We start from the raw sequence: 23,939 nt of genomic DNA on the forward strand, positions 1-23,939 counted from the left end.
TTTTTTTTTTTTTTTTTTATCTCTGTGTACATTACATTACATTGTGCAAAAGAGCTCTTTTTACCTTCATTAAGGCAATTTGTAATGATAGAAATTAGATTTTTAATAAAAATACACTTGACAACAGTGAGAAAGTAACGTGTATTATATTGACTAATAATTATATTGGTAACCAATTAAAACAAAAATAGAAGGAAAACAGTATAAACAAGGTAGTATTTAAGAACATAAGAACATAAGAACATAAGAAAGTTTACAAACGAGAGGAGGCCATTCGGCCCATCTTGCTCGTTTGGTTGTTAGTAGCTTATTGATCCCAAAATCTCATCAAGCAGCTTCTTGAAGGATCCCAGGGTGTCAGCTTCAACAACATTACTGGGGAGTTGATTCCAGACCCTCACAATTCTCTGTGTAAAAAAGTGCCTCCTATTTTCTGTTCTGAATGCCCCTTTGTCTAAACTCCATTTGTGACCCCTGGTCCTTGTTTCTTTTTTCAGGCTGAAAAAGTCCCTTGGGTCAACACTGTCAATACCTTTTAGAATTTTGAATGCTTGAATTAGGTCGCCACGTAGTCTTCTTTGTTCAAGACTGAACAGATTCAATTCTTTTAGCCTGTCTGCATATGACATGCCTTTTAAGCCCGGAATAATTCTGGTCGCTCTTCTTTGCACTCTTTCAAGAGCAGCAATATCTTTTTTATAGCGAGGTGACCAGAACTGCACACAATATTCAAGATGAGGTCTTACTAGTGCATTGTACAGTTTTAACATTAATTCCCTTGATTTAAATTCAACACTTTTCACAATGTATCCGAGCATCTTGTTAGTCTTTTTTATAGCTTCCCCACATTGTCTAGATGAAGACATTTCTGAGTCAACAAAAACACCTAGGTCTTTTTCATAGATTATGCACTAAAACAGTCATTCTAATAGGACACTTACGAGAGATGTGGGTACACTACTCTTCGTTATGCTTGTTGAATGGTAGTTTTTATGTTAGGATTCCAAGGAGAAATACAATCCAAATGCAGAAAGCTGGTCAAGTTCAGCTCCACCTGTGATGCAGATATTTATCTATATTTTATCTGTATTTCATGCCCAGAATCTAGATTCAACTGTACATCCCAGCAAGTGAAAGAAATACCCTTTGCTTTTACTCAGATGGGCTTCTTGAAAAACTACATTACTGGATCACAATGGACTTCCAAATCAGCAAGCAAACATGTATTTCATAGCTTTTCAATTCAGTTTAACATATTTTAACATATATCAAATACTAATCTAACACAGATAATATGCACACAACAGAAACAATCTTCTTTTGTGTGAAACATACAACAGCTTCACTTGCCAAAGAAATGTATATAATGTGACATCCCAGAGCCGAGTGCCACCCCGCACATGGAGAGAGATGTAATCACTCTAAAATTATCTGAAACCGGAATCTGATGATATTTCTTCATGGGCTTTAGTTTTAAAATAGCAATTAGGAGGATATTTCCTGTGAGTGGAAAGAAGGCATTTCAGTCTTTGTGACACATCGCTCAGGAAAATCAGTGACCCAAGATCAGGTTTACTGTATAATAGCTCTAATTAGCTTGGATTAGGCTCCACTGCATGTCATTTCCAGATAGCATTTTGCCCCATGGCTTTACCAAAGTAATTCAGTCTAAATAACCTGACCTGCCACATTTCTTCTCTTCATAAGCAAAAAACATTCGTTAAGACGTCAGTGCATAGTGTTAACATAATGCAACCAAGTGTTTATATTAGACAGTATATACAGTATATTTAGTGTGTGTGTGTTTATGAGTACAGGGTTTAAAAAGTCCCTACAAAACTTACCTCATGATAACATAGGCCATGTTTTAAAAAAATACTTAATTGCAGGAAAATGTACTTTAGCCCCAACTAGCAGTATTACACCGTGTAACAAATTATTATTTTTTTGTTCCTGGGTAATAAGTGTTATTTCGTAATTGCTTATGCCTCAAAAGTACAGAAAATGGCTATTATTCCCCACAAACTTTGCTTTTGTGACCAAGACAGTGATATTTCAAAATATCACTATTTCCAATGGGAAAACGGGCAAATGTGTGCCTTTTCGTTCACATAAAGTCAGAAAAAAACAACATATGAATCCAAATTAACATGTATTTATACTAAAGTAATACAAAAATGACTACAAAATATTTAGAAGTGAGTAGTTTTTCGTGATGTACGATTATACTGTATTTACAGTATATATATATAAATCTAAACTATAGGCGAGTCAATGCGACTGTAGCAGGGGGAGATCTGTACTGACTCTGCTGGCGTGTTCATAGTGCTGCAGGAAGAGGGCAGCAGTCGTCCAATACCCGCCTGTGGGTCATGGCAGTGACACGGGGAGGTGGGAAAGGGGGTGTGTGGGCTTTTCCTTTCTCTGAGTGGCTGAGAAGCGGGTCTTGGGGAGATTGTTAGCCCTATAAAATAACGCTCTACTGTTTCCTCAGGTCTGCCCTTTTAGACTCGCCGAGCGAGCGGAAGCGCTGTTCCAGGTCTGAGAACAAGCCAAGAGAAAGAAAGCGAAAGAGCCTAGTGTAGGTCGGTGACTTGGGTTGTGTGGGTAGTGATGAACGGGGTAACGCTGCCAAGTGCAGCACCTTTTATTTGTAGTTTTATTGCTGTTTTATTTTTCCTTTTTTTCTTTTGCCTTCTGTTTTGATTATTCTGTTGAGCACCTGTAAGTGCTCCTCCACTTTGAACTGTGTACCGCCTTTGGTATTTCTGTGGTTCTGTCTACCATCGTTGGTAGGCAGACCATGGACAACAGCGCCCTCTGCGGGTTAAAAGAAAGCACTACCACCAAATAAAACTGGACACCTGTGCGGTGTTTCAAGTACACCTATTCTGTCTCCCGTGTCAGTGAATTACCCACCACCCTTCCACAGCAACACTGACAAAAACAAGATAATTACATCAAAATAAAATTTCCTTCAAATCATTAGAGGAGGCTGTAAGCAGGCTGTCTTGAAAAACTTTGTGTTATTCATTGGTATAGCGCTGCCTGAGAGGGCGCTGAGTAATGTGAGCTCTGAAGGAGAGCACTGCAGGTCTGAGTGCTGAGGCAGTGTGAGAGACAGCCAGGGCTGAAGCATAGCATACCTGCTTCACTGCCTTGGCTTTAGATTAACACTTTCCGCTGCCTGAAGCAGGTCTGCAGCTCCTCGTCAGAGTTGCTGTCCTGTTTCTATGGTGCCATGTCTTTAGATGAACACTTTCCAATGCCTGAAGCAGGTCTGCAGCTCCTTGTCAGAGGTGCTGCCCTGTTTCTATGGTGCCAAGTTGTGCCCTTGAGGTTAGTACAGCTAGACTGGAAAATTATTTGTTACACTCCTTTATATCAAAATTAGTAGTAAGTGGTTCTGTATTCTCATTAAATTAATTATCATTATACAAATTCCTTGCTATTTTGATAGACAAGTTTTATTAATTCTGGTACGATGGTATCTTCATTGGAAGAATCAGTTTTGATACGTGACATACAGATGAGCCCAGTACAGGCAGGTTTGGGCATGCTCATGCTTAAAAAAGTGAAATAGCAAATAAAGGATACTATCATTATGTGTCAGTGATCGAATGGATCTTGGTGTTAGATCTCCTTCCCGACCTGTGAGGACACTAGGTAAAAGGAACGGAGTACCCTTAACTAAATGGCATGACAATTTATTCTTTAGGGCAGGTGGAAGTTGGTCCTTTAGGAAGGGGGCGGAGCTACAGCACCCAGGCTCAGGGACCTGGATGTGAGACGGCGTAGCATCCGAGGATTGGAGAAGCAGATGCGCTCGTTAGCCTTGCGGTCATGGGTGAGGTTATAAATAGCGGGCTAGCATAAGCAATCTGTTCCTTTATATATGGTTAGCAACAACCTAGAAGGAGTCCCATTATCTGTGAGAGAAACTGTGAGTGTTCTTTTAGTTTGTCTTGTAACGCTGTTTGTTTGAATTGTCTGGTTCAAGATTACTAACATGATCCGGAGCTGCAACCACAGGCCAGCATCAGACCAGGACACAAACATTCACCTTTCACTGAGGAACTGTCTTTGCACCACAAACACTTAATTCACGCACTGTAGGAACTGTGTCTGTGTTTTGTGTTTTGTGTGAGTGTGAAAAGACTGGACTTTTGGTTGCGGGTCAAACCCGTGGAAGTTTACAAAACAGATGTGATACTTCCATCATTATTATGATTTACAGGTTTGCCATAAGGCTCTGGACATTATAGTTATTAATAAACACACTTGCACCTTTTAATCACTGTCTGTGTGATTAATCCGCTCTGCACTGCACTCACCTGCAGACACTCACCACTTTGCCATGCATTATTATTGTTGTCGTTATTGTTATTGAAATAATGACATGGATGTTACTAAATAATTTCTCTGCAAACAAACAAATTATTTTATTTATTAGTTTAATACTATGTGTCTCCTTATAATTAAGAACCTTTTTTTATTGTTAGGTTTTTTCAACATTTAAGTTTTGGGGACTCACAAAATATTTTAATAAATCACTCAGTACATATTTGACTGGATTTCTTCATTAGAACACCATGAAACCTGTTAATTCTACCACAGGTTTCACCACTTTCAGTTAAGGAGTCATTTCTAACCAGCTGAGCTGACACCCCTTTCATTGGCTGTGATTTTCCTTAGCTTGGATATCTCCACCCTGGCTGCATTTTAGTCAGCTGCTGGTCAGAATCAAGGAATACATTGAAATTGATCCGCAGAGCCCCTTTAACAGGTTTTATGATGTTTCAACACTTATCTTAAGTAAGCTTACAAAAATCTAAACGCTATGCACAATTGTGACCAGGATGACTCTAGTGGTGACGTCAGACCCGGAAAGACGCAGAAACCAAAACAGGTAATGGCGGTGAACCTGAGAGCTACAGCGTCCAGTGTTTTATTAAATAATAAACAAACACAAGATTTAAACAAAACAGCACACGGCACTTGACGCCAAATAAAATAGATGACAAAAACTATAAGAAAAATAGACAAATAAAACGAGAAAAACTGTAATAAGATCCAAAATAGAAAATTACCTATATGGTAACAGTGTCCTGGGAGACAGTCAACATGGTTTTAGGAAAGGGAGATCGTGTCTAACTAACCTGCCAGATTTTTTTGAGGATGCAACATCGATAGTGGATAATTGCAAAGCATATGACATGGTTTATTTAGAATTCCAGAAAGCTTTTGACAAAGTCCCGCATAAAAGATTAATTCTCAAACTGAATGCAGTAGGAATTCAAGGAAACACAGGTACATGGATTAGGGAGTGGTTAACATGTAGAAAACAGAAAGTACTGATTAGAGGAAAAACCTCAGAATGGAGTGTGGTAACCTGTGGAGTACCACGGGGATCAGTATTAGGTCCTCTGCTATTCCTAATCTACTAATGATTTAGATTCTGGTATAGTAAGCCAACTTGTTAAATTTGCAGACGACACAAAAATAGGAGGAGTGGCAAACACTGTTGCAGCAGCAAAGGTCATTCAAAATGATCTAGACAAGATTCAGAACTGGGCAGACACATGACAAATTACATTTAATAGAGAAAGTGTAAGCTACTGCACGCAGGAAATAAAAATGTGCATTATAAATATCATATGGGAGATACTGAAATGCGAGAAGGAATCTATGAAAAAGACCTAGGAGTTTTTGTTGACTCAGAAATGTCTTCATCTAGACAATGTGGGGAAGCTATAAAAAAGGCCAACAAGATGCTCGGATACATTGTTAAAAGTGTTGAATTTAAATCAAGGGAAGTAATGTTAAAACTGTACAATGCACTAATAAGACCTCATCTTGAATATTGTGTGCAGTTCTGGTCACCTCGCTTTAAAAAAGATATTGCTGCTCTAGAAAGAGTGCAAAGAAGAGCGACCAGAATTATTCCAGGTTTAAAAGATATGTCATATGCAGACAGGCTAAAGTAATTGAATCTGTTCAGTCTTGAACAAAGAAGACTACACGGCGACCTAATTCAAGCATTCAAAATTCTAAAAGGTATTGACAATGTCGACCCAAGGGACTTTTTCAACCTGAAAAAAGAAACAAGGACCAGGGGTCACAAATGGAGATTAGACAAAGGGGCATTCAGAACAGAAAATAGGAGGCACTTTTTACACAGAGAATCGTGAGGGTCTGGAATCAACTCCCCAGTAATGTTGTTGAATGTGACACCCTGGGATCCTTCAAGAAGCTGCTTGATGAGATTGTGGGATCAATAAGCTACTCTTATGTTCTTAAAACTGTAAACAAACAGTAGATGAACAGACAAACACGGTGAGTGAAATCAATTAATTACTTTTCCTTCTCTTTGTTTTTAATTCTCTCCACACCCATTCTCCACTCACCGAACACTCAGCCCTGAGTGAGTGAAAACATGCTGCTTTTATGCAGCTGTACTGAGACTTGATTGCTAATCAATCATTCAATAGGAGTCTCGGTACAACTGCACATGAATTAATGCAATTATCTGTGCTCACATATTACATTTTACCTGCACGTGAAGTGTTGTGCGATCCTTCTGCCTAAATACAAATCTACAGTACTGTGCAAAAGTTTTAGGCAGGTGTGAAAAAATGTTGTAAAGTAAGAAGGCTTTCAAAAATAGACATGTTAATAGATTATATTTATCAATTAACTAAATGCAAAGTGAGTGAACAGAAGAAAAATCTAAATCAAATCCATATTTGGTGTGACCACCCTTTGCCTTCAAAACAGCATCAGTTCTTCTAGGTACACTTGCACAAAGTCAGGGATTCTGTAGGCATATAATCAGGTGTATGATTAAACAATTATGCCAAACAGGTGCTAATGATCATCAATTCAATATGTAGGTTGAAACACAATCATTAACTGAAACAGAAACAGCTGTGTAGGAGGAATAAAACTGGGTGAGGAACAGCCAAACTCAGCTAACAAGGTGAGGTTGATGAAGACAGTTTACTGTCAAAAGTCATACACCATGGCAAGACTGAGCACAGCAACAGGACACAAGGTAGTTATACTGCATCAGCAAGGTCTCTCCCAGGCAGAAATTTCAAGGCAGACAGGGGTTTCCAGATGTGCTGTCCAAGCTCTTTTGAAGAAACAGAAAGAAACAGGCAACATTGAGGACCGTAGACACAGTGGTTGGCCAAGGAAACTTACTGCAGCATATGAAAGACACATCATGCTTACTTCCCTTCGCAATCGGAAGATGTCCAGCAGTGCCATCAGCTCAGAATTGGCAGAAAACAGTGGGACCCTGGTACACCCATCTACTGTCCGGAGAAGTCTGGTCAGAAGTGGCCTTCATGGAAGACTTGCGGCCAAAAAGCCATACCTCCGACGTGGAAACAAGGCCAAGCGACTCAACTATGCACGAAAACACAGGAACTGGGGTGCAGAAAAATGGCAGCAGGTGCTCTGGACTGATGAGTCAAAATTTGAAATATTTGGCTGTAGCAGAAGGCACTTTGTTTGCCGAAGGGCTGGAGAGCAGTACACGAATGAGTGTCTGCAGGCAACAGTAAAGCATGGTGGAGGTTCCTTGCAAGTCTGGGGATGCATTTCTGCAAATGGAGTTGGGGATTTGGTCAGAATTAATGGTCTCCTCAATGCTGAGAAGTACAGGCAGATACTTATCCATCATGCAATACCATCAGGGAGGCATCTGATTGGCCCCAAATTTATTGTGCAGCATGACAATGACCCCAAACATACAGCGAAAGTCATTAAGAACTATCTTCAGTGTAAAGAAGAACAAGGAGTCTTGGAAGTGATGGTATGGCCCCCACAGAGCCCTGATCTCGAAGTCATCGAGTCTGTCTGGGATTACATTGGGAAGCAACTGAGGCTGCCTAAATCCACAGAACTGTGGTTAGTTCTCCAAGATGTTTGGGCCAACCTACCTGCCGAGTTCCTTCAAAAACTGTGTGCAAGTGTACCTAGAAGAATTGATGCTGTTTTGAAGGCAAAGGGTGGTCACACCAAATATTGATTTAATGTAGATTTTTCTTCTGTTCACTCACTTTGCATTTTGTTAATTGATAAATATAAACTGTTAACATGTCTATTTTTGAAAGCATTCTAACTTTATAGCATTTTTTCACACCTGCCTAAAACTTTTGCACAGTACTGTACATTTTAAACACTTGTGCTCGTAACCCATATTTATGACCCGTGTATTTTATACATAAACACCAACATTAACACACTACATACAACATAAAACACTTAATAAACATAAAGGGGCAGGACACTCCGCCACATATGCCCACCCTTGTGCGCAGCACACCTGGCCCGTTAGTCCCAAAGTCCCGGTCTTAGTCCTTGCCCAAGAACAGGGGCAGCAACGAGCCAAAGGTGGCGGCCACGATAGGAGATCCTCCTCCCACCCCAACAGCTGTAGCGGCCAGGCCAACTGTACACAGGCCGGCTCCTTCTTCCCAGGCAATCCTGGCCGCCACCCGGCTGTCTGGGGGTGGTCCCCTGACCTTCTCCCCCTTCTCTGTAGCCGGCAGCTCCCTCTTGTGTGGCTCCGGCCACCAAATTCCTTGCAACGAAAGTGCTGCGGAGGGAGGTGGTCTCCTGACCCATCCCCCCTTCTTCATAGTCGGCAGCTCCCCCTTGTTGGGCTCCGGCCACAGTAGTTCCAGCGGAAAAACAGGGCTGACACTAACCCCAGGCGACGGTAGCAGCAGTGGACCCTCGGAAGGCAATTTCGGGAGGGGAGACCCTGGCCAAGGAAATGGCAGTGATGGCTCCTCTCCCTCTGGTGCTGGAAAGAGTAGTGGGGCCCCTCCCATATCCGCAGCCAGGTAGTTCAGCACCATGGCTGCGATGTCTGGGAGGGATGCTGGGTGGTGTTGCTGTTCGCAGAAGTACTGTGGCCGGAACCCCACCAAGGGGGGCTGCTGGCCACGAAGAAGGGGGAGGAGGTCTGGAGACCACCAACCCCAGCAGCAGTTTCACTGCCGGAGATTGTGGGGGAGGTCAGGAGACCTGCTCCAACTGCAGCAGTTTCACTGCCCGAGATTGTGGGGGAGGTCAGGAGACCTGCTCCCACTGCAGCAGTTTCGCTGCCAGAGATCTGGGAGGAGGTCAGGAGACCTGCTCCCACTGCAGTTTCTTCGCTGCCGGAAGTACTGTGGTCGGAGCCCCACCAAGGGGAGCTGCCGGCTCGAAGAAGGGGGAAGGTCAGGAGACCACCCCCCAAGCAGCCTTTCCGCTGCCAGGACTACCCTGGCAGGAGTATGCCAACCTGCTGTCAGCCTTACGACCTGTGGGCCCCTTGAAGCCTCCGGACTTTGTGCTGGACTTTTGGGCTTTTAAGGGGGGAGGTGGCCATTGAGGCCATGTGTGCTTTGCACAGGGGGGGTATATGTAACAAAGTGCCCGCCCCCTTGTGTATTTTGTGTTATATGTTGCGTGTGGTGTGTTAAATGTTGGTGTATAGTCATTGGTACACGGGATATAAATGGGTCTGTGTAACACAAGTGTTTAAAATGTATATTTGTATTTAGGCATGAGGATTGCACAGCACTTCACGTGCAAGTAAAAAGTAATAATATGTGAGCACGGGGAATTGCACTTTATTAATTCACGTACAGATGTACCGCGACCCCAATTGAATGATTGATTAGCAATCGAGTCTTGGTACAGCTGCATAAAAGCAGCATGTTTTCACCCACTCGGGGTTGGGTGTTCGGTGAGTGGAGAACGGGAGAGAGAGGAGGAGAATTAGAAGTAAATATCAATTGCTATTGCATGCTGGTGGGACCAGCACGATACTTGTTTATTTATCTACTCATCGTGTTTGTTAGTGTGTCTGTCTGTGCACCGTGTTTGTCTGTATAGTCCGTTTTGTTTGTCTTTTTGTTTTGGCGTAGAGTGCCGTGTCCTGTTTTCTGTTTGTTTAAACCCTTCTATTTTGCAATAAACTGGCGCAAGCCATCATCATTTCACATTCATCTGTTCTGTCTTTGTGTATTTCATTCCTTCCTGGTTCTGACGCCGCCCACTTCGGCCGTCTCTGTGACAGCCCCGTCTGATTTTCTGCATTTTTGCACATTTTTCACATTGAATTTGGTCAGATCTTTTTGTGGGTTGTAGTAGTATATAGAGGGAGTCTGAGAAAAGAAATGACACCAAATTTTGGTGCTTCTTTCATTTGTTTGGTGTGCAAGGTAATCAAATATACAGTCTTCAGGTGTGAAAAAGTTATTGCCCCCCTAGTTAACATAACCAAATTAAAGGGATAATTAGGGTCAGATGTTTGAATACTTTAGTTAACAATCAGGCCTTATTTGGGCCAGCCCTGCCCCATATAAATCTGACTAGCTGGCCCTTACCAACAGAGTGAAGTTGTCAGCACATAGGTTCTAGAGGCACAATATCAAAATAAATTTCTGAAGACCTCTGGGGGGGTGGAGGTTGTTGATGCCTATCGGTGTAGAAAGAGTTACAAAGCCATTTTTAAGACTCTGGGGCTCCACCAAACCACAGTCTGAGCCATATTGTCCAAATGGAGAAAGTTTGGGACAGTAGTAAATCTTCCCATGAGTGGCTGTCCTGCCTAAATCTCTCCAAGAGCAAGGCGTAATATCGACCAGGAAGTCACAAAGAACCCTAGAACAACATCCAGGGATCTGCAGGCCTCTCTCACCTCGGCTAAGGTCAGTGTTCATGACTCCACCCTCAGAAAGACACTGGGCAAAAATTGGTTTCATGGCAGAGTAGCAAGGCGGCAACCACTGCTCACTAAGAAGAACATGAATACTCGTCTCAAGTTTGCCAAAAAGCACCTGGATGATCCTCAGGAGTTCAGAAACCATGTTCTATGGACAGAGGAGTCAAAAATTGAACTTTTTGGCCAACATGGGCCCTGTTATGTCTGGCGAAAACCAAACACTGCATTCCACAGTAAGAACCTCATATCAACGGTCAAGCATGGTGGTGGTAGTGTCATGATTTAGGGATGCTTTGCTGCATCAGGACCTGGACGACTTTCCATCATTGAAGGAACCATGAATTCTGCTCTGTATCAGAGAATTCTACAGGACAATGTCAGGCCATCCGTCCATGAGCTGAAGCTTAAGCACAGCTGGGTCATGCAGCAAGACAATGATTTGAAACAAACAAGCAAGTCTACATCAGAATGGTTGAACAACAAGAAATTTAAAGTTTTGGAATGGCCTAGTCAGAGTCCAAACCTAAACCCCATTGAGATATTGTGGCAGGACCTGAAACAAACAGTTTATGCTCAAAAACCCTTCACTGAGTTGAAGCAGTTCTGCATGAAGCAGTGGGCCAAAATTCCTCCACGGTGCTGTAAGAGACTGATCAATAACTAGAGGAGCGTTTGGTTGCAGTTATTGCTGCTAAAGGTGGCATAACCAGTTATTGAGTCTAAGGGGCGATTACTTTTTCACACAGATGCATTGGATGTAGCATAACTTCCTTTAATAAATAAAAGAAATAAGATAAAAATGGGTAAAAATCAAACAGGGGGCAAATACTTTTTCATGGCACTATAACTTGTGTGTATATGTTTCATAAGACATTGTTACAAGTATTAATTAGTTAAAACCTCTGCTTTGTATAACTAGTTTGGGTGGGGTCTTGTGTGCTGAGAATGTGTACTTTTAGTTGTACTATGTGTTACATAATAATTTGAATAAAAACATAAACCAAAATGAAATAATTATTGCAGTGAGTAAGAACGAATTATCATATAGTAAAATCCAACAGGGCTCCAATGCAGACTCCAGTCAGCTCTCAGTCACTGTTTGGAATTTGCTTGGTTTTGAGTACCGCGATTGAGAATACTTCTATACTGCAAGGCTCCTCTTTTATCAGTTTTCAGTGTCAGTTTATTTTTGTTTCCTCATGTTCTGACAGCAATGTAGAAAAACTGAAAAGCTCTGTTCTATGCAAAAACAGCCACTAGGTTATTTCAGGTCAACCATAACTGTTTTCAAGAAAATTATAGTTGACCTGGCTGATTTGCTTAAAAAAATAGAAACCAGTGCATGCATATACAGATGGTCCTCGTTCTATCTTAATAACAGCAGCACAGTACCTGGAAGTTACAAAATATTTGTATAAACAAATGCAAAGTCAAGGCTGTTATTGGGTTCACTATGTAGAGTGTGATAAGTGAACTCGCACATAATAAGTGTATCAGGGTCCCCATTTTTAAAATTAGTTTTTTTTTATATAAATTTATTTTTTATTATTTTTCTCCCCAATTTAGTCTCAGCTCACCGCTACCACCCCTGTGGAGGAGGACAGCACAGCCCTGGGCAGCTTACAGGCAAGCCTGCAGGCGTCCGGCCAGACCACAGGGATCGCTGATGCGCGGTGAGCTGAGGACACCCTGGCCGACCTAGCCCTCCATCCCCTCGGGCGGCGTTTGGCCAATTGAGCGCCACCCCCTAGAAACTCCCGGTCACGGTCGGCAGTGATATAGCCTGGATTTGAACTTGCGATCTCCAGTCTATAGGGCACATCCCATCTCCAGGAGGTCAGATATCCCGTGTAGGTCATTTCCGCGAGACGCGCACTACGCAGTGAGTCCGTCGGCCATTTTTTTTAAAAAAATTACTTCCAGAACATCCAATTGTACGGTAACTAAAGCTTTACCATTCGAAATGGCCCGTTCAAGACGTCAACTCTCGACTTGTCTCACAGACTAAGTATAGGCTTTTCTGACGGTCTACTTATACCTTCTAACAAGACACTAACAAGACTTTTGGAGTTACCCAACACGAGTGTGGTGTGTGTGTGTGTGTGTGTGTGTGTGTGTGTGTGTGTGTGTGTGTGTGTGTGTGTGTGTGTGTGTGTGTATAATATATATATATATATATATATATATATATATTTTTTTTTTTTTTTTTTTTTTTTTTTTTCATTGCAGGTAGAGACCACGTGTGCCGATTTATCGGGTGCGGACGGAATGACAGATTTAACTACGTGGTCATGGAGCTGCAGGTGAGTTACGGTTTGAGAGCAACACAGATAGGAGGGTTTAAGACATCTTAACATTTTCATACCTCTTATTTGCACAACAATACTATCCCAAGTGTTTCTTCCGTACTTTCTCCACCATTTCCATTTTGACTAAATCTGCCTCTGTTTTATTTGATATCTAGATAAAAGATCTGTTTTGCTTGCCTGTTTCTGAAGTAGTAGCCTGGCATGCTTAATGAAGGGCTCTTGATTGCCTGCTAAAAATGTAAAACGAAACCTGTATTGAACTATGGGTAGATGCAGCAGCTCTTTCTGTTAGGGTCCTGAGTCTCAGGCTGTCAGTGTTATCCTGGAGCTTCTCCGCAGGGGAGGAACCTGGCAGACCTGCGGCGCAGCATGTCCCGGGGCACCTTCACCATCAGCACCACCCTGCGGCTTGGCCGACAGATCCTGGAGTCCATCGAGAGCATCCACTCTGTGGGCTTCCTGCACAGAGACATCAAACCGGTACGGGCAAAACCCAGACTAGGATTGACAGCCACTGACTGATCTTGGGTGGTAAACCCAATTGTATCAAGGGCCATAATGTATATTTAATGCATCATACAACTTCAAATTAAGAAATTTAAAAACCTTCCTTTCAACTCCCCTGATGGCCTGTTCCAGACCCCGGCACCTGTGTTTGACACTCCTGGTCTAGGCTTTATATGCAGGTGACATCAGATCTGGTAGATACTAGTAGGCATGGTCAGTTAAGGCACTCACACTTCAGTGAACTCCAAGGACTGGATGTTAAGCATGTAAAGCATAGTGGGGAAGCTGTGGAATATGCATCTTCTCTGTAGGGGCCCCTGTAGGTGATTTACCCCTAGGGACAAAGACCTCCCAAGGGAAATGGGAGACGAGAACTTAACTTCTTCTTTGTAGGCGTGTAGGGAGTGAGCTAGCAAGGAACATTGCTGAATAAGCATGTCTCCAGGTATGGATTACCTAAATAACTGTTGTAAAGTTATTTTATTGATTTAAATATGTGTAGTGTTTTAAAGTTTCTGGCCTGTTTGAGAATCCAGGTCAAAAGCTGTTTTTACATATTTTTCATCCATAGATTCAAAACACTGGGTAGATGTACTAATATGGGCCAGTCGCAGCACAAACATACTGTAATTAGCATTTTCTTTGCCACAATTCACAAAGTATACATTTTGTCATATGTACCAAGAGAAAATATGTTAATGAAAAGAGCCGCAATTTTGTAATTTAAATATTTGTTGTGTCGTCTTAGCGAAATCTCTAGCATTATACATTGCGAGAGTCATGCAACATTGTTCAAATATATAGCAGAGCTGAGCTGTGGTTTGCTGCAGCAGAGACTGCTCGAAGGATAACGTCTGTACATGCAAGGGTGCAAGAATCAAAACAACATTGTTTTTGTTAAATGTAATCATCGAAAGGTTGAACCGCAAAGAATAACTGCTGCCGCAAAGCATTCTATAAAAAGTCACAAACAGCATTGTGCTTGTTTAGTACATTTCACCCAGACTTCCGACTCATTTGCGACTGGCACAACACTTTAGTACATCTACCCCTATATCAGAATTCTAATAGTAAAACAGTAAGTCAAGTAGACACATGTGACTTCTACTACACTAGATGGACATGACAGATCTATGACCTGTGCACATCACAATTGTACTTCTTTAACTGGGATCTTGACCATGGCCCTACTCGGTGTGTTAACATGCAAAGTTCACTGATTGCCCTGGGTTTGTCCACAGTCCAACTTCGCAATGGGCCGTTTCCCCAGTACCTGCAGGAAGTGCTACATGCTGGACTTCGGTCTCGCTCGACAGTTCACCAATTCCAGCATGGAAGTCAGACAGGTTAGTCCTTTTCTAAATTCCAATATTCAGTTTTTAGTGACATTTTCCTCAGACAGTTTCATGTATTATAATGGAAAGAACCATTTACACTGAACCGGAACTGCATTGTTCTTAAAGTGATGGTTGTAACTAACAAAATCTAAAATTCTTCCACGCCATTTACATCCATTCACAAAATTGGTCTCAGATGGGTAGTATTGAAAGAAACTTATGTTTAGCTGGCATTTTTTTAAAATATTAACCTGGTACTACGCTAGGTTAAATACATCTCTTGTTTGTAGGCCTTGCATTCAGAAGTCTCGCACTTTCCTCATCATTTCACCTGGAGAGTGAAATTGTCCCCACCCTCTCAGCGCCTTCTGTACTGCTAGTAATCGAACAACTGCTTCCCTATTGACTGGCATACTTTCAGCGAGTAAGGTTGACACTGAAGACACACGTCTTCAGAACTAGGCAGACACATGGCAAATGACATTTAATAGAGAAAAGTGTAAGGTACTGAACGCAGGAAATAAAAATGTACATTATAATCAGGGATCAGTATTAGGTCCTCTGCTATTCCTAATCTACATTAATGATTTAGATTCTGGTATAGTAAGCACACTTGTTAAATTTGCAGAGAACACAAAAGTAGGAGGAGTGGCAAACACTGTTGCAGCAGCAAAGGTCATTCAAAATGATCTAGACAAGATTCAGAACTGGGCAGACACATGACAAATGACATTTAATAGAGAAAAGTGTAAGGTATTGTACGCAGGAAATAAAAATGTACATTATAAATATCATATGGGAGATATTGAAATTGGAGAAGGAATCTATGAAAAAGACCTAGGAGTTTTTGTTGACTCAGAAATGTCTTCATCTAGACAATGTGGGGAAGCTATAAAAAGGCTAACAAGATGCTCGGATACATTGTGAAAAGTGTTGAATTTAAATCAAGGGAAGTAATGTTAAAACCCGTCATACATATTTTTCTCATAAAGCACTTTCTACAGTTGTGTTTTTTGTATCTTATGCAAAGATAAAACATGTTTAAATATGGAAAAAATAAATAAATCATAAACTGACATGACAAGAATATCAGGTTTGAAAATACAGCTTTATTATTTTATTAAATGTAAGGAAAACGTAATGTAATTTCAGTCAATGTAGTCATCTGCCTTTTCTGTAATCACCCTCTGCTACCTTGGTGGAAGTCGCAGGTTTAAACATAACTACGGTTGTTTTATATGCTCGAAAGAACTCCTTTATTGTTTTCCCGCATTGGTCTGTTCACTCTTTTTGTAGTTGTTTGGTCGGCACTGGTACCTGAGCAGGGCGTGTCATGTCTGCTGACGGAACGCAGACAGTCCTCAGGGACAGACTTTACATAAGAACATAAGAACATAAGAAAGTTTACAAACGAGAGGAGGCCATTCGGCCCATCTTGCTCGTTTGGTTGTTAGTAGCTTATTGATCCCAAAATCTCATCAAGCAGCTTCTTGAAGGATCCCAGGGTGTCAGCTTCAACAACATTACTGGGGAGTTGATTCCAGACCCTCACAATTCTCTGTGTAAAAAAATGTCTCCTATTTTCTGTTCTGAATGCCCCTTTGTCTAAACTCCATTTGTGACCCCTGGTCCTTGTTTCTTTTTTCAGGCTGAAAAAGTCCCTTGGGTCGACACTGTCAATACCTTTTAGAATTTTGAATGCTTGAATTAGGTCGCCACGTAGTCTTCTTTGTTCAAGACTGAACAGATTCAATTCTTTTAGCCTGTCTGCATATGACATGCCTTTTAAGCCCGGAATAATTCTGGTCACCCTTCTTTGCACTCTTTCAAGAGCAGCAATATCTTTTTTATAGCGAGGTGACCAGAACTGCACACAATATTCAAGATGAGGTCTTACTAGTGCATTGTACAGTTTTAACATTACTTCCCTTGATTTAAATTCAACACTTTTCACAATGTATCCGAGCATCTTGTTAGTCTTTTTTATAGCTTCCCCACATTGTCTAGATGAAGACATTTCTGAGTCAACAAAAACTCCTAGGTCTTTTTCATAGATTCCTTCTCCAATTTCAGTATCTCCCATATGATATTTATAATGTACATTTTTATTTCCTGCGTGCAGTACCTTACACTTTTCTCTATTAAATGTCATTTGCCATGTGTCTGCCCAGTTCTGAATCTTGTCTAGATCATTTTGAATGACCTTTGCTGCTGCAACAGTGTTTGCCACTCCTCCTACTTTTGTGTCGTCTGCAAATTTAACAAGTTTGCTTACTATACCAGAATCTAAATCATTAATGTAGATTAGGAATAGCAGAGGACCTAATACTGATCCCTGTGGTACACCGCTGGTTACCACACTCCATTCTGAGGTTTTTCCTCTAATCAGTACTTTCTGTTTTCTACATGTTAACCACTCCCTAATCCATGTACATGTGTTTCCTTGAATCCCAACTGCGTTCAGTTTGAGAATTAATCTTTTGTGCGGGACTTTGTCAAAAGCTTTCTGGAAATCTAAATAAACCATGTCATATGCTTTGCAATTATCCATTATCGATGTTGCATCCTCAAAAAAATCAAGCAAGTTAGTTAGACACGATCTCCCTTTCCTAAAACCATGTTGACTGTCTCCCAGGACCCTGTTACCATATAGGTAATTTTCCATTTTGGATCTTATTATAGTTTCCATAAGTTTGCATATAATAGAAGTCAGGCTTACTGGTCTGTAGTTACCTGGTTCAGTTTTGTTTCCCTTTTTGTGGATCGGTATTACGTTTGCAATTTTCCAGTCTGTCGGTACCACCCCTGTGTCAAGAGACTGCTGCATGATCTTGGTTAGCGGTTTGTAAATTACTTCTTTCATTTCTTTGAGTACTACTGGGAGGATCTCATCCGGCCCAGGGGATTTGTTTATTTTAAGAGCTCCTAGTCCCTTTAACACTTCTGCCTCAGTTATGCTAAAGTTATTTAAAACTGGATAGGAACTGGATGACATGTGGGGCATGTTGTCAGTATCTTCCTTTGTAAAAACTTGTGAAAAGTAATCATTTAATATATTTGCTATTTTTTTTTCTTCATCTACGATTTTGCCATTTGTATCTCTTAAACATTTAATCTCCTCTTTGAATGTTCGCTTGCTGTTGTAATATTGGAAAAACATTTTGGAATTGGTTTTAGCTCCCTTAGCAATGTTCATTTCTATTTCTCTCTTGGCCTTTCTAACTTCCTTTTTGACTTGCGTTTGCAGTTCTGTGTACTCTTTCTGCGTACTTTCTTTTTGGTCCTTTTTTAATGCTCTGTAAAGTGCCTTTTTTCGCTGAATATTTTTTTTAATTGATCTATTAAACCATTTTGGCAATTTAGTTTTACATTTAGATTTGTCTACTTTAGGGATATAATTGTTTTGTGCCTCTAGTACTACATTTTTGAAGAACAACCATCCTTCTTCTGTGGGTGTTTTCTCTATTTTACTCCAATCTACTTCTGTTAGTCTCTGTTTCATACCTTCATAGTTTGCTTTTCTAAAATTGTAAACCTTAGCTTTAGTCATTACTTTTGGGGATTTAAAAAACACTTCAAATGAGACCATGTTGTGGTCTGAGTTTGCCAGTGGTTCTCTGACCTCTGTTTTAGTTATTCTGTCTTCATTATTTGAAAAGACTAAATCAAGGCATGCCTCCCCTCTAGTCGGTGCCTTGACAAATTGTGTTAGGAAGCAGTCATTTGTCATTTCCACCATTTCTATTTCATCCTTCGTGCTACCCACCGGGTTTTCCCATTTTATATGGGGGAAGTTGAAATCCCCCATTAGTATGGCTTCTCCTTTGCTACACGCATTTCTAATGTCATTGTATAACAGATTATTGTGCTCACCGTCTGAATCTGGCGGTCTATAGCATGCTCCTATTATTATGCCCTTTGAATTTTTGTCCGTTATTCTGACCCATATTGATTCGGTTTTATTTTCTTTGTCCAGGTTTAACACCTGGGCTTCAAGACTGTTTCTTATGTATAGCGCTACCCCTCCTCCTCTTCTGTCCTGCCTGTCTTTCCTATACAGTGTATACCCACAAATATTATATTCGTCCCCATCACTCTCAGACAACCAAGTTTCTGTAACACCTATCACATCATAGTTACCTGTTAGTGCAGTAGCTTCAAGTTCTAGAATTTTGTTTCTGATACTTCTAGCATTTAGATAAATACATTTAATGGTTGTCTTACCTGAGTTGTTGTTCTTGTTTTGATGCGGTCTCCCTTCTGTTTTTTTGTTGATTTCTCCCCCCTTCCTTTCTAGTTTAAATGCTTCTGAACCTGCTCGAGGATCTTTTCTCCAAGTAGACTGGTTCCCTTGTTATTTAAATGCAGTCCATCCCGTCTATACAGATAGTCCTCGTTGTAGAATGTGGTCCAATGATCAAGATAGGTGAAGCCTTCCCGTGTGCACCACGTCTTCAGCCATGCGTTTTGATTAATTATTTCCAGCTGTCCATATGGTCCTTTGCAAGGTGCCGGTAGTATCCCAGAAAATACCACAGTTTTGGTTTTCTCTTTTAATTTCTTTCCTAGCTTTCTGAATTTGTTTTGCAGGGATTTTGGTCTATCTCTTCCAATGTTGTTTGTACCGATGTGGACAACTACTACTGGGTCGTCTCCTGTTCGTTCTAGGAGCCTGTCCATGTTCTCAGTGATGTGCTTGACCGAGGCTCCCGGAAGGCAGCACACTGTTGTAGTAAGGGGGTCCAAACTGCGAATTGAACTTGCTATGTTTCTCAATATGGAGTCCCCAACAATCATGACCTCCCTTCTTTTTGCTGTCTGGTCACCACTGTCAATGGGGTCCTGGATGTTGTTCCTTTCATTCTCTTGTTGTTGGTTCTGCTCCTCAAAATTCTGAAGTGACTCAAATCTGTTGGTTGTTTTGATTTCTGGTGGTTGTGTTTGACAAAGTTTCTTTTTTCCCCTGCTTCTGCCTACCTGAACCCAGCTGTTCTGACCTTCCATCTCCCTGGTGGCTTTCAGTCTGTTAGGGGTGATGCAGACTTCCATGAATTGTGGGTGTGCCAGTTCCTCAAGATCCTGTTGCTGTCTCACTTCTTCCAGCTCCATTTCTAGCATACTTACTAGTTTATGCAAGTCCTGGATCGCGCGGCACTTTACGCACACTTGGTTTAGCTCCGCTTGGTTTTCTCAGATTTCCCACATCAAGCAGGTGTCACAGATTACTGGCTTGAAGACCATGTTGAGGGTTTTTTTTTAAGTTTAGTTTCTTCTGCAGTTGTCAACCTGCTTTCAAACTGCTGTGCTGTTGGTTCCTCCCCTTGCCAGTGTCTCAGAACGGCACTGAATTTGAATCAGCTGCTCCGAGTTTCAGCTTGTTTGTTATCAGAAAAACACACATGGCTGTTTGACTTTGAGCTGCTGCTGCGTTTCCCCAATGTTCTCTGTTTTCTGATTAAGCAATTCCAGATGCAATTTCTCCTTTCTGCTTCTAAACTGCTCTGTACTTTCCACGCCTGTACTTCTCCCACTCGCTGTCGCTTCCACTCGTTGTCGCTGGGAAGACTGCCTTGTTTAACTGCGTTGTTCTGCTGTGCTGTTGGCTCCTCCCCTCGCCAGTGTCTCAGAACGGCGCTGAATTTGAATCAGCTGCTCCGAGTTTCAGCTTGTTTGTTATCAGAAAAACACACGCGGCTGTTTGACTTTGAGCTGCTGCTGTGTTTCCCCAATGTCCTCTGTTTTCTGATTAAAGCAATTCCAGATGCAATTTCTCCTTTCTGCTTCTAAACTGCTCTGTACTTTTCCACGCCTGTACTTCTCCCACTCGCTGTCGCTTCCACTCGCTTTGTCGCAGGTCTGCACAGATCTGGAATAATCTGCATGACTAGAAAGCACTTTTAAAATAATCTAGGAAGTGAAGCAGTAACGGATTTCTTGGCAGCAAGTCAAGAAAACAGAGTGCTTTTTTTACCTTGTTTAATACCATGTATCATATTTTAAATGGAAATAAGTTGCCCTATAAAAAAACTGCACATCTGAGACCTACAGAATGGCATTAAGTGACAGGTAAGATTTATGAAATGATTTTGTCGACAGTCGATATAAATGCTAACCTATTTTTTTGGATCCTTAAGCACATATGCAGTTTGATGATGTTTATCTTCTTGTTTGTATTGGGGATTGATAGTTTCGAAGATGAAACCTATCAATAGTGGTCAGGCTTTGTTCTAATTTTTATCCCCTGGTGCATTGCAGCATGTCACACTTCAAAGAACTCCTTCACAGTTATATCTAGAGAAATACGTATCCAATTGTGATCAAATTGTGATCAAGCATAGCTAAAATCCAATAGAGGACAATACATCTCTGTCCTGGTGTCACAAAGACGGCCAGAGTGGGGGACGTCAGACCAGAAACAGGAACCCGGAAATAAACAGAGAAAGAGGTGGAGTTTGGTGGAGCTGAGTAAATGGTTTCGCTCAGCATTTAATGAATTAACAGAACAGTAAATAAAAAGGTTGTAACAAACATAAACACAGGACACAGCACTCGTCTCCAAAACAAAAGACAAACAAAACAGACTATATAGACAATACGGTGAGCAGATATTTAACTTAATATTATTGCAATTATCACAATTATTACCTGTGTCTCTATCCCGTTCTCCACTCACCAAACACACAACCCAAAGTATGTGAAAACATGCTGCTTATGCAGCTGTACCGAGACTCAACTGCTAATCAGTCATTCAATTGGAGTCACGGTACAACTGCATGTGAATTAATAAAGTGCAATTCCCCGTGCTCACATATTACATTTTACTTGCACGTGAAGTGCTGTGCAATCCGCGTGCCTAAATACAAATATACATTTTAAACACTCGTGTTACACAGACCCGTTTATATCCCGTGTACCAATGACTGTACGCCAACATTTTAACACACCACACGCAACATATAACAGAAAATACACACGGGGGCAGGCACTTTGTCACACCTGGATAAACTAAATGTCCTCCATCCTTGATAATTATTGCATATTTCCTTAGTTCTCCTGATTTTCTAAAGTCAGCTATGAATGAGAACCTACCTTTTAAGAGAGATTTGAATGAATGATTGATTGAATGCGCAGCATGACTGATTGTGAATGCAGCCCGACTCACTGAAATTAAAGGTCCTGTGTCAACCTACATGTGTTGCCTCAATCTCCGGGAAATTACTGTAGATTAGGCTAGCCAGAAGAGAAAATCACATTGTAGAGTTAACTTATAATTACACAAAGAATGGGCCACGATGGGGCATCTAGAAGTTCAAGAGGTCGTCAAAAAAAGGAGTTCACTGGAGCAGATCTGCTGACAAGCCCACAAGGTTTGTGAGTCTGCTTAAGAAGCAAATAATTACTATTATACCCCCTCTTTGAGCACTGGTTTATCTCCAAAGCTATGAGAGAGACCACCAAGGGAGTGGTGTTGGTGGCTCAGTAAAGAGAAGCAGTCTCTGTGTTGTAGTACTCTCAAAATGTCAGAAAAAAGAAAAATCAATAAGGAAGGCAGATTGTTTCAGGAAAGGTGGGACTCTGAATATTTATTATAGAGCAGCAAGAAAATCCCATTTGCTTGGTATGTAAGGGAAGTATTGCGGTGATGAAAGAATTCGATTTAAGGCGCCACAACGAAAAAAAATATTGCGAGTTTGAAGGTTTTCCAATGTCAGTCTTTCAAGAAATACCATGGCTGAAAGAGTGGATGACCTGGCTACTGATCTTAAGATTAGCTCACTGGAAAAGCAAGCTATTTCGTAGCCTTTTCTCTTGCTGTTGATGAGAGCACAGATATTACTGATACTGCTGCTTTATCTATTTTTATCCAGGGTGTTGATGCAAACTTCACTATTACCCAAGAGCTTTTAGATGTTGCAGCTGTGCACAGCACTACCACAGCAAATATTTATTTCAACAACTTGAGAAGTGTGTACTCAACATAAAATTACAGTGGGAGAAATTAGCTGGATTGACAACAACAGACGACGCAAAAAAAAAATGGCCTTGTTGCTTTGGGGTGCAAAAAACTACAGGAGGTGAATTGTCCTACGACTCTTATAACGTACCACTGTATTCTACACCAGCAAGCGCTGTGTGAAAAGATGCTAAAAATGTATCACATAATGGTCACGGTTGTGAAAACGATAAATTTCATCAGGACGAAAGGTTTGAATCACTGGCAATTCCAAAAGTTGCTTGACAAGCTTAATGCTCAATATGTTGGTTTGCCACACAACACCGAAGTTCGCTGGCTTAGCCGCGGTGCAGTACTTACAAAGTTCTTTGAATTCCATCAAGAATAGAAATTGTCAAGCACAATAGAGAAAGAAATTCAAGAGCTTTCAGATGCAAAGTGGTTGTGTGATTTGGGATTTCTCTGCAATATAACCAAACAGCTCAACAATTTAAATGAGAAACTGCAAGGCTGTAAACAAGTCATAACTGAAATGTATGACGGTTTTGAGATGCTTGAGCTAAAGTTACACGTGTGGGAAAAACACGTGCAGCAAGGAAAGCTTTCCCATTTCCTAACGTGCCAAGCTGTATGTGATTCTGTGGTAGATTTTACTTTTCCTGGTAGTGCGTTTGTGGCAAAACTAAACGTGTTGCGTGTGGAATTTGAGTACCATTTTTCAGATTTTCTCAAGTAGCAGTTCCAGTTCCAGCTTTTTTCAAACCCGTTTGGTGTACATGTGGAAACTGCACCAGAAGACATCCAGGTGGAATTTATTGAATTGCAGTGCAATATTCTCAACTGAGCAGTTTTAGCCGTTCCTTCCAGCCACATTCCCACAGCTTCGCATTCAGGCTGCATGCGTCATGTCAATGTTTGGCAGTATGTACTTTTGCAAACAGCTATTTTCACTGATGAAGATTAATAAATCCACTCAAGATCTCACCTGAATGACAAGCATCTACAGTCCGTGCTAAAGATAACTTCAGCACAAAACATGAATCCCAATATTGACAAGCTTGTCTCACGAAAAAGGTGCCAGATTTCGTAAGTAAATGAGAACG

General features: G+C 41.2%; 1 protein-coding gene across 2 annotated transcripts in view; it reads left to right on the forward strand.

Annotated features, from left to right (window-relative positions):
- The window catches only part of LOC121330132 (tau-tubulin kinase 2-like), a 103,017-nt gene that overhangs the window by 35,507 nt on the left and 43,571 nt on the right, over positions 1-23,939 (forward strand). For both annotated transcript variants that reach the window (XM_041276421.1, XM_041276420.1), the window contains exons 4-6: positions 12,959-13,032; positions 13,378-13,518; positions 14,787-14,891. In XM_041276421.1, coding sequence (XP_041132355.1) covers positions 12,959-13,032; positions 13,378-13,518; positions 14,787-14,891 — 320 coding nt within the window. The remainder of the gene's footprint in view (positions 1-12,958; positions 13,033-13,377; positions 13,519-14,786; positions 14,892-23,939) is intronic.

Source organism: Polyodon spathula, chromosome 17 (assembly GCF_017654505.1).
Source record: "Polyodon spathula isolate WHYD16114869_AA chromosome 17, ASM1765450v1, whole genome shotgun sequence".
Lineage (NCBI taxonomy): Eukaryota > Metazoa > Chordata > Actinopteri > Acipenseriformes > Polyodontidae > Polyodon > Polyodon spathula.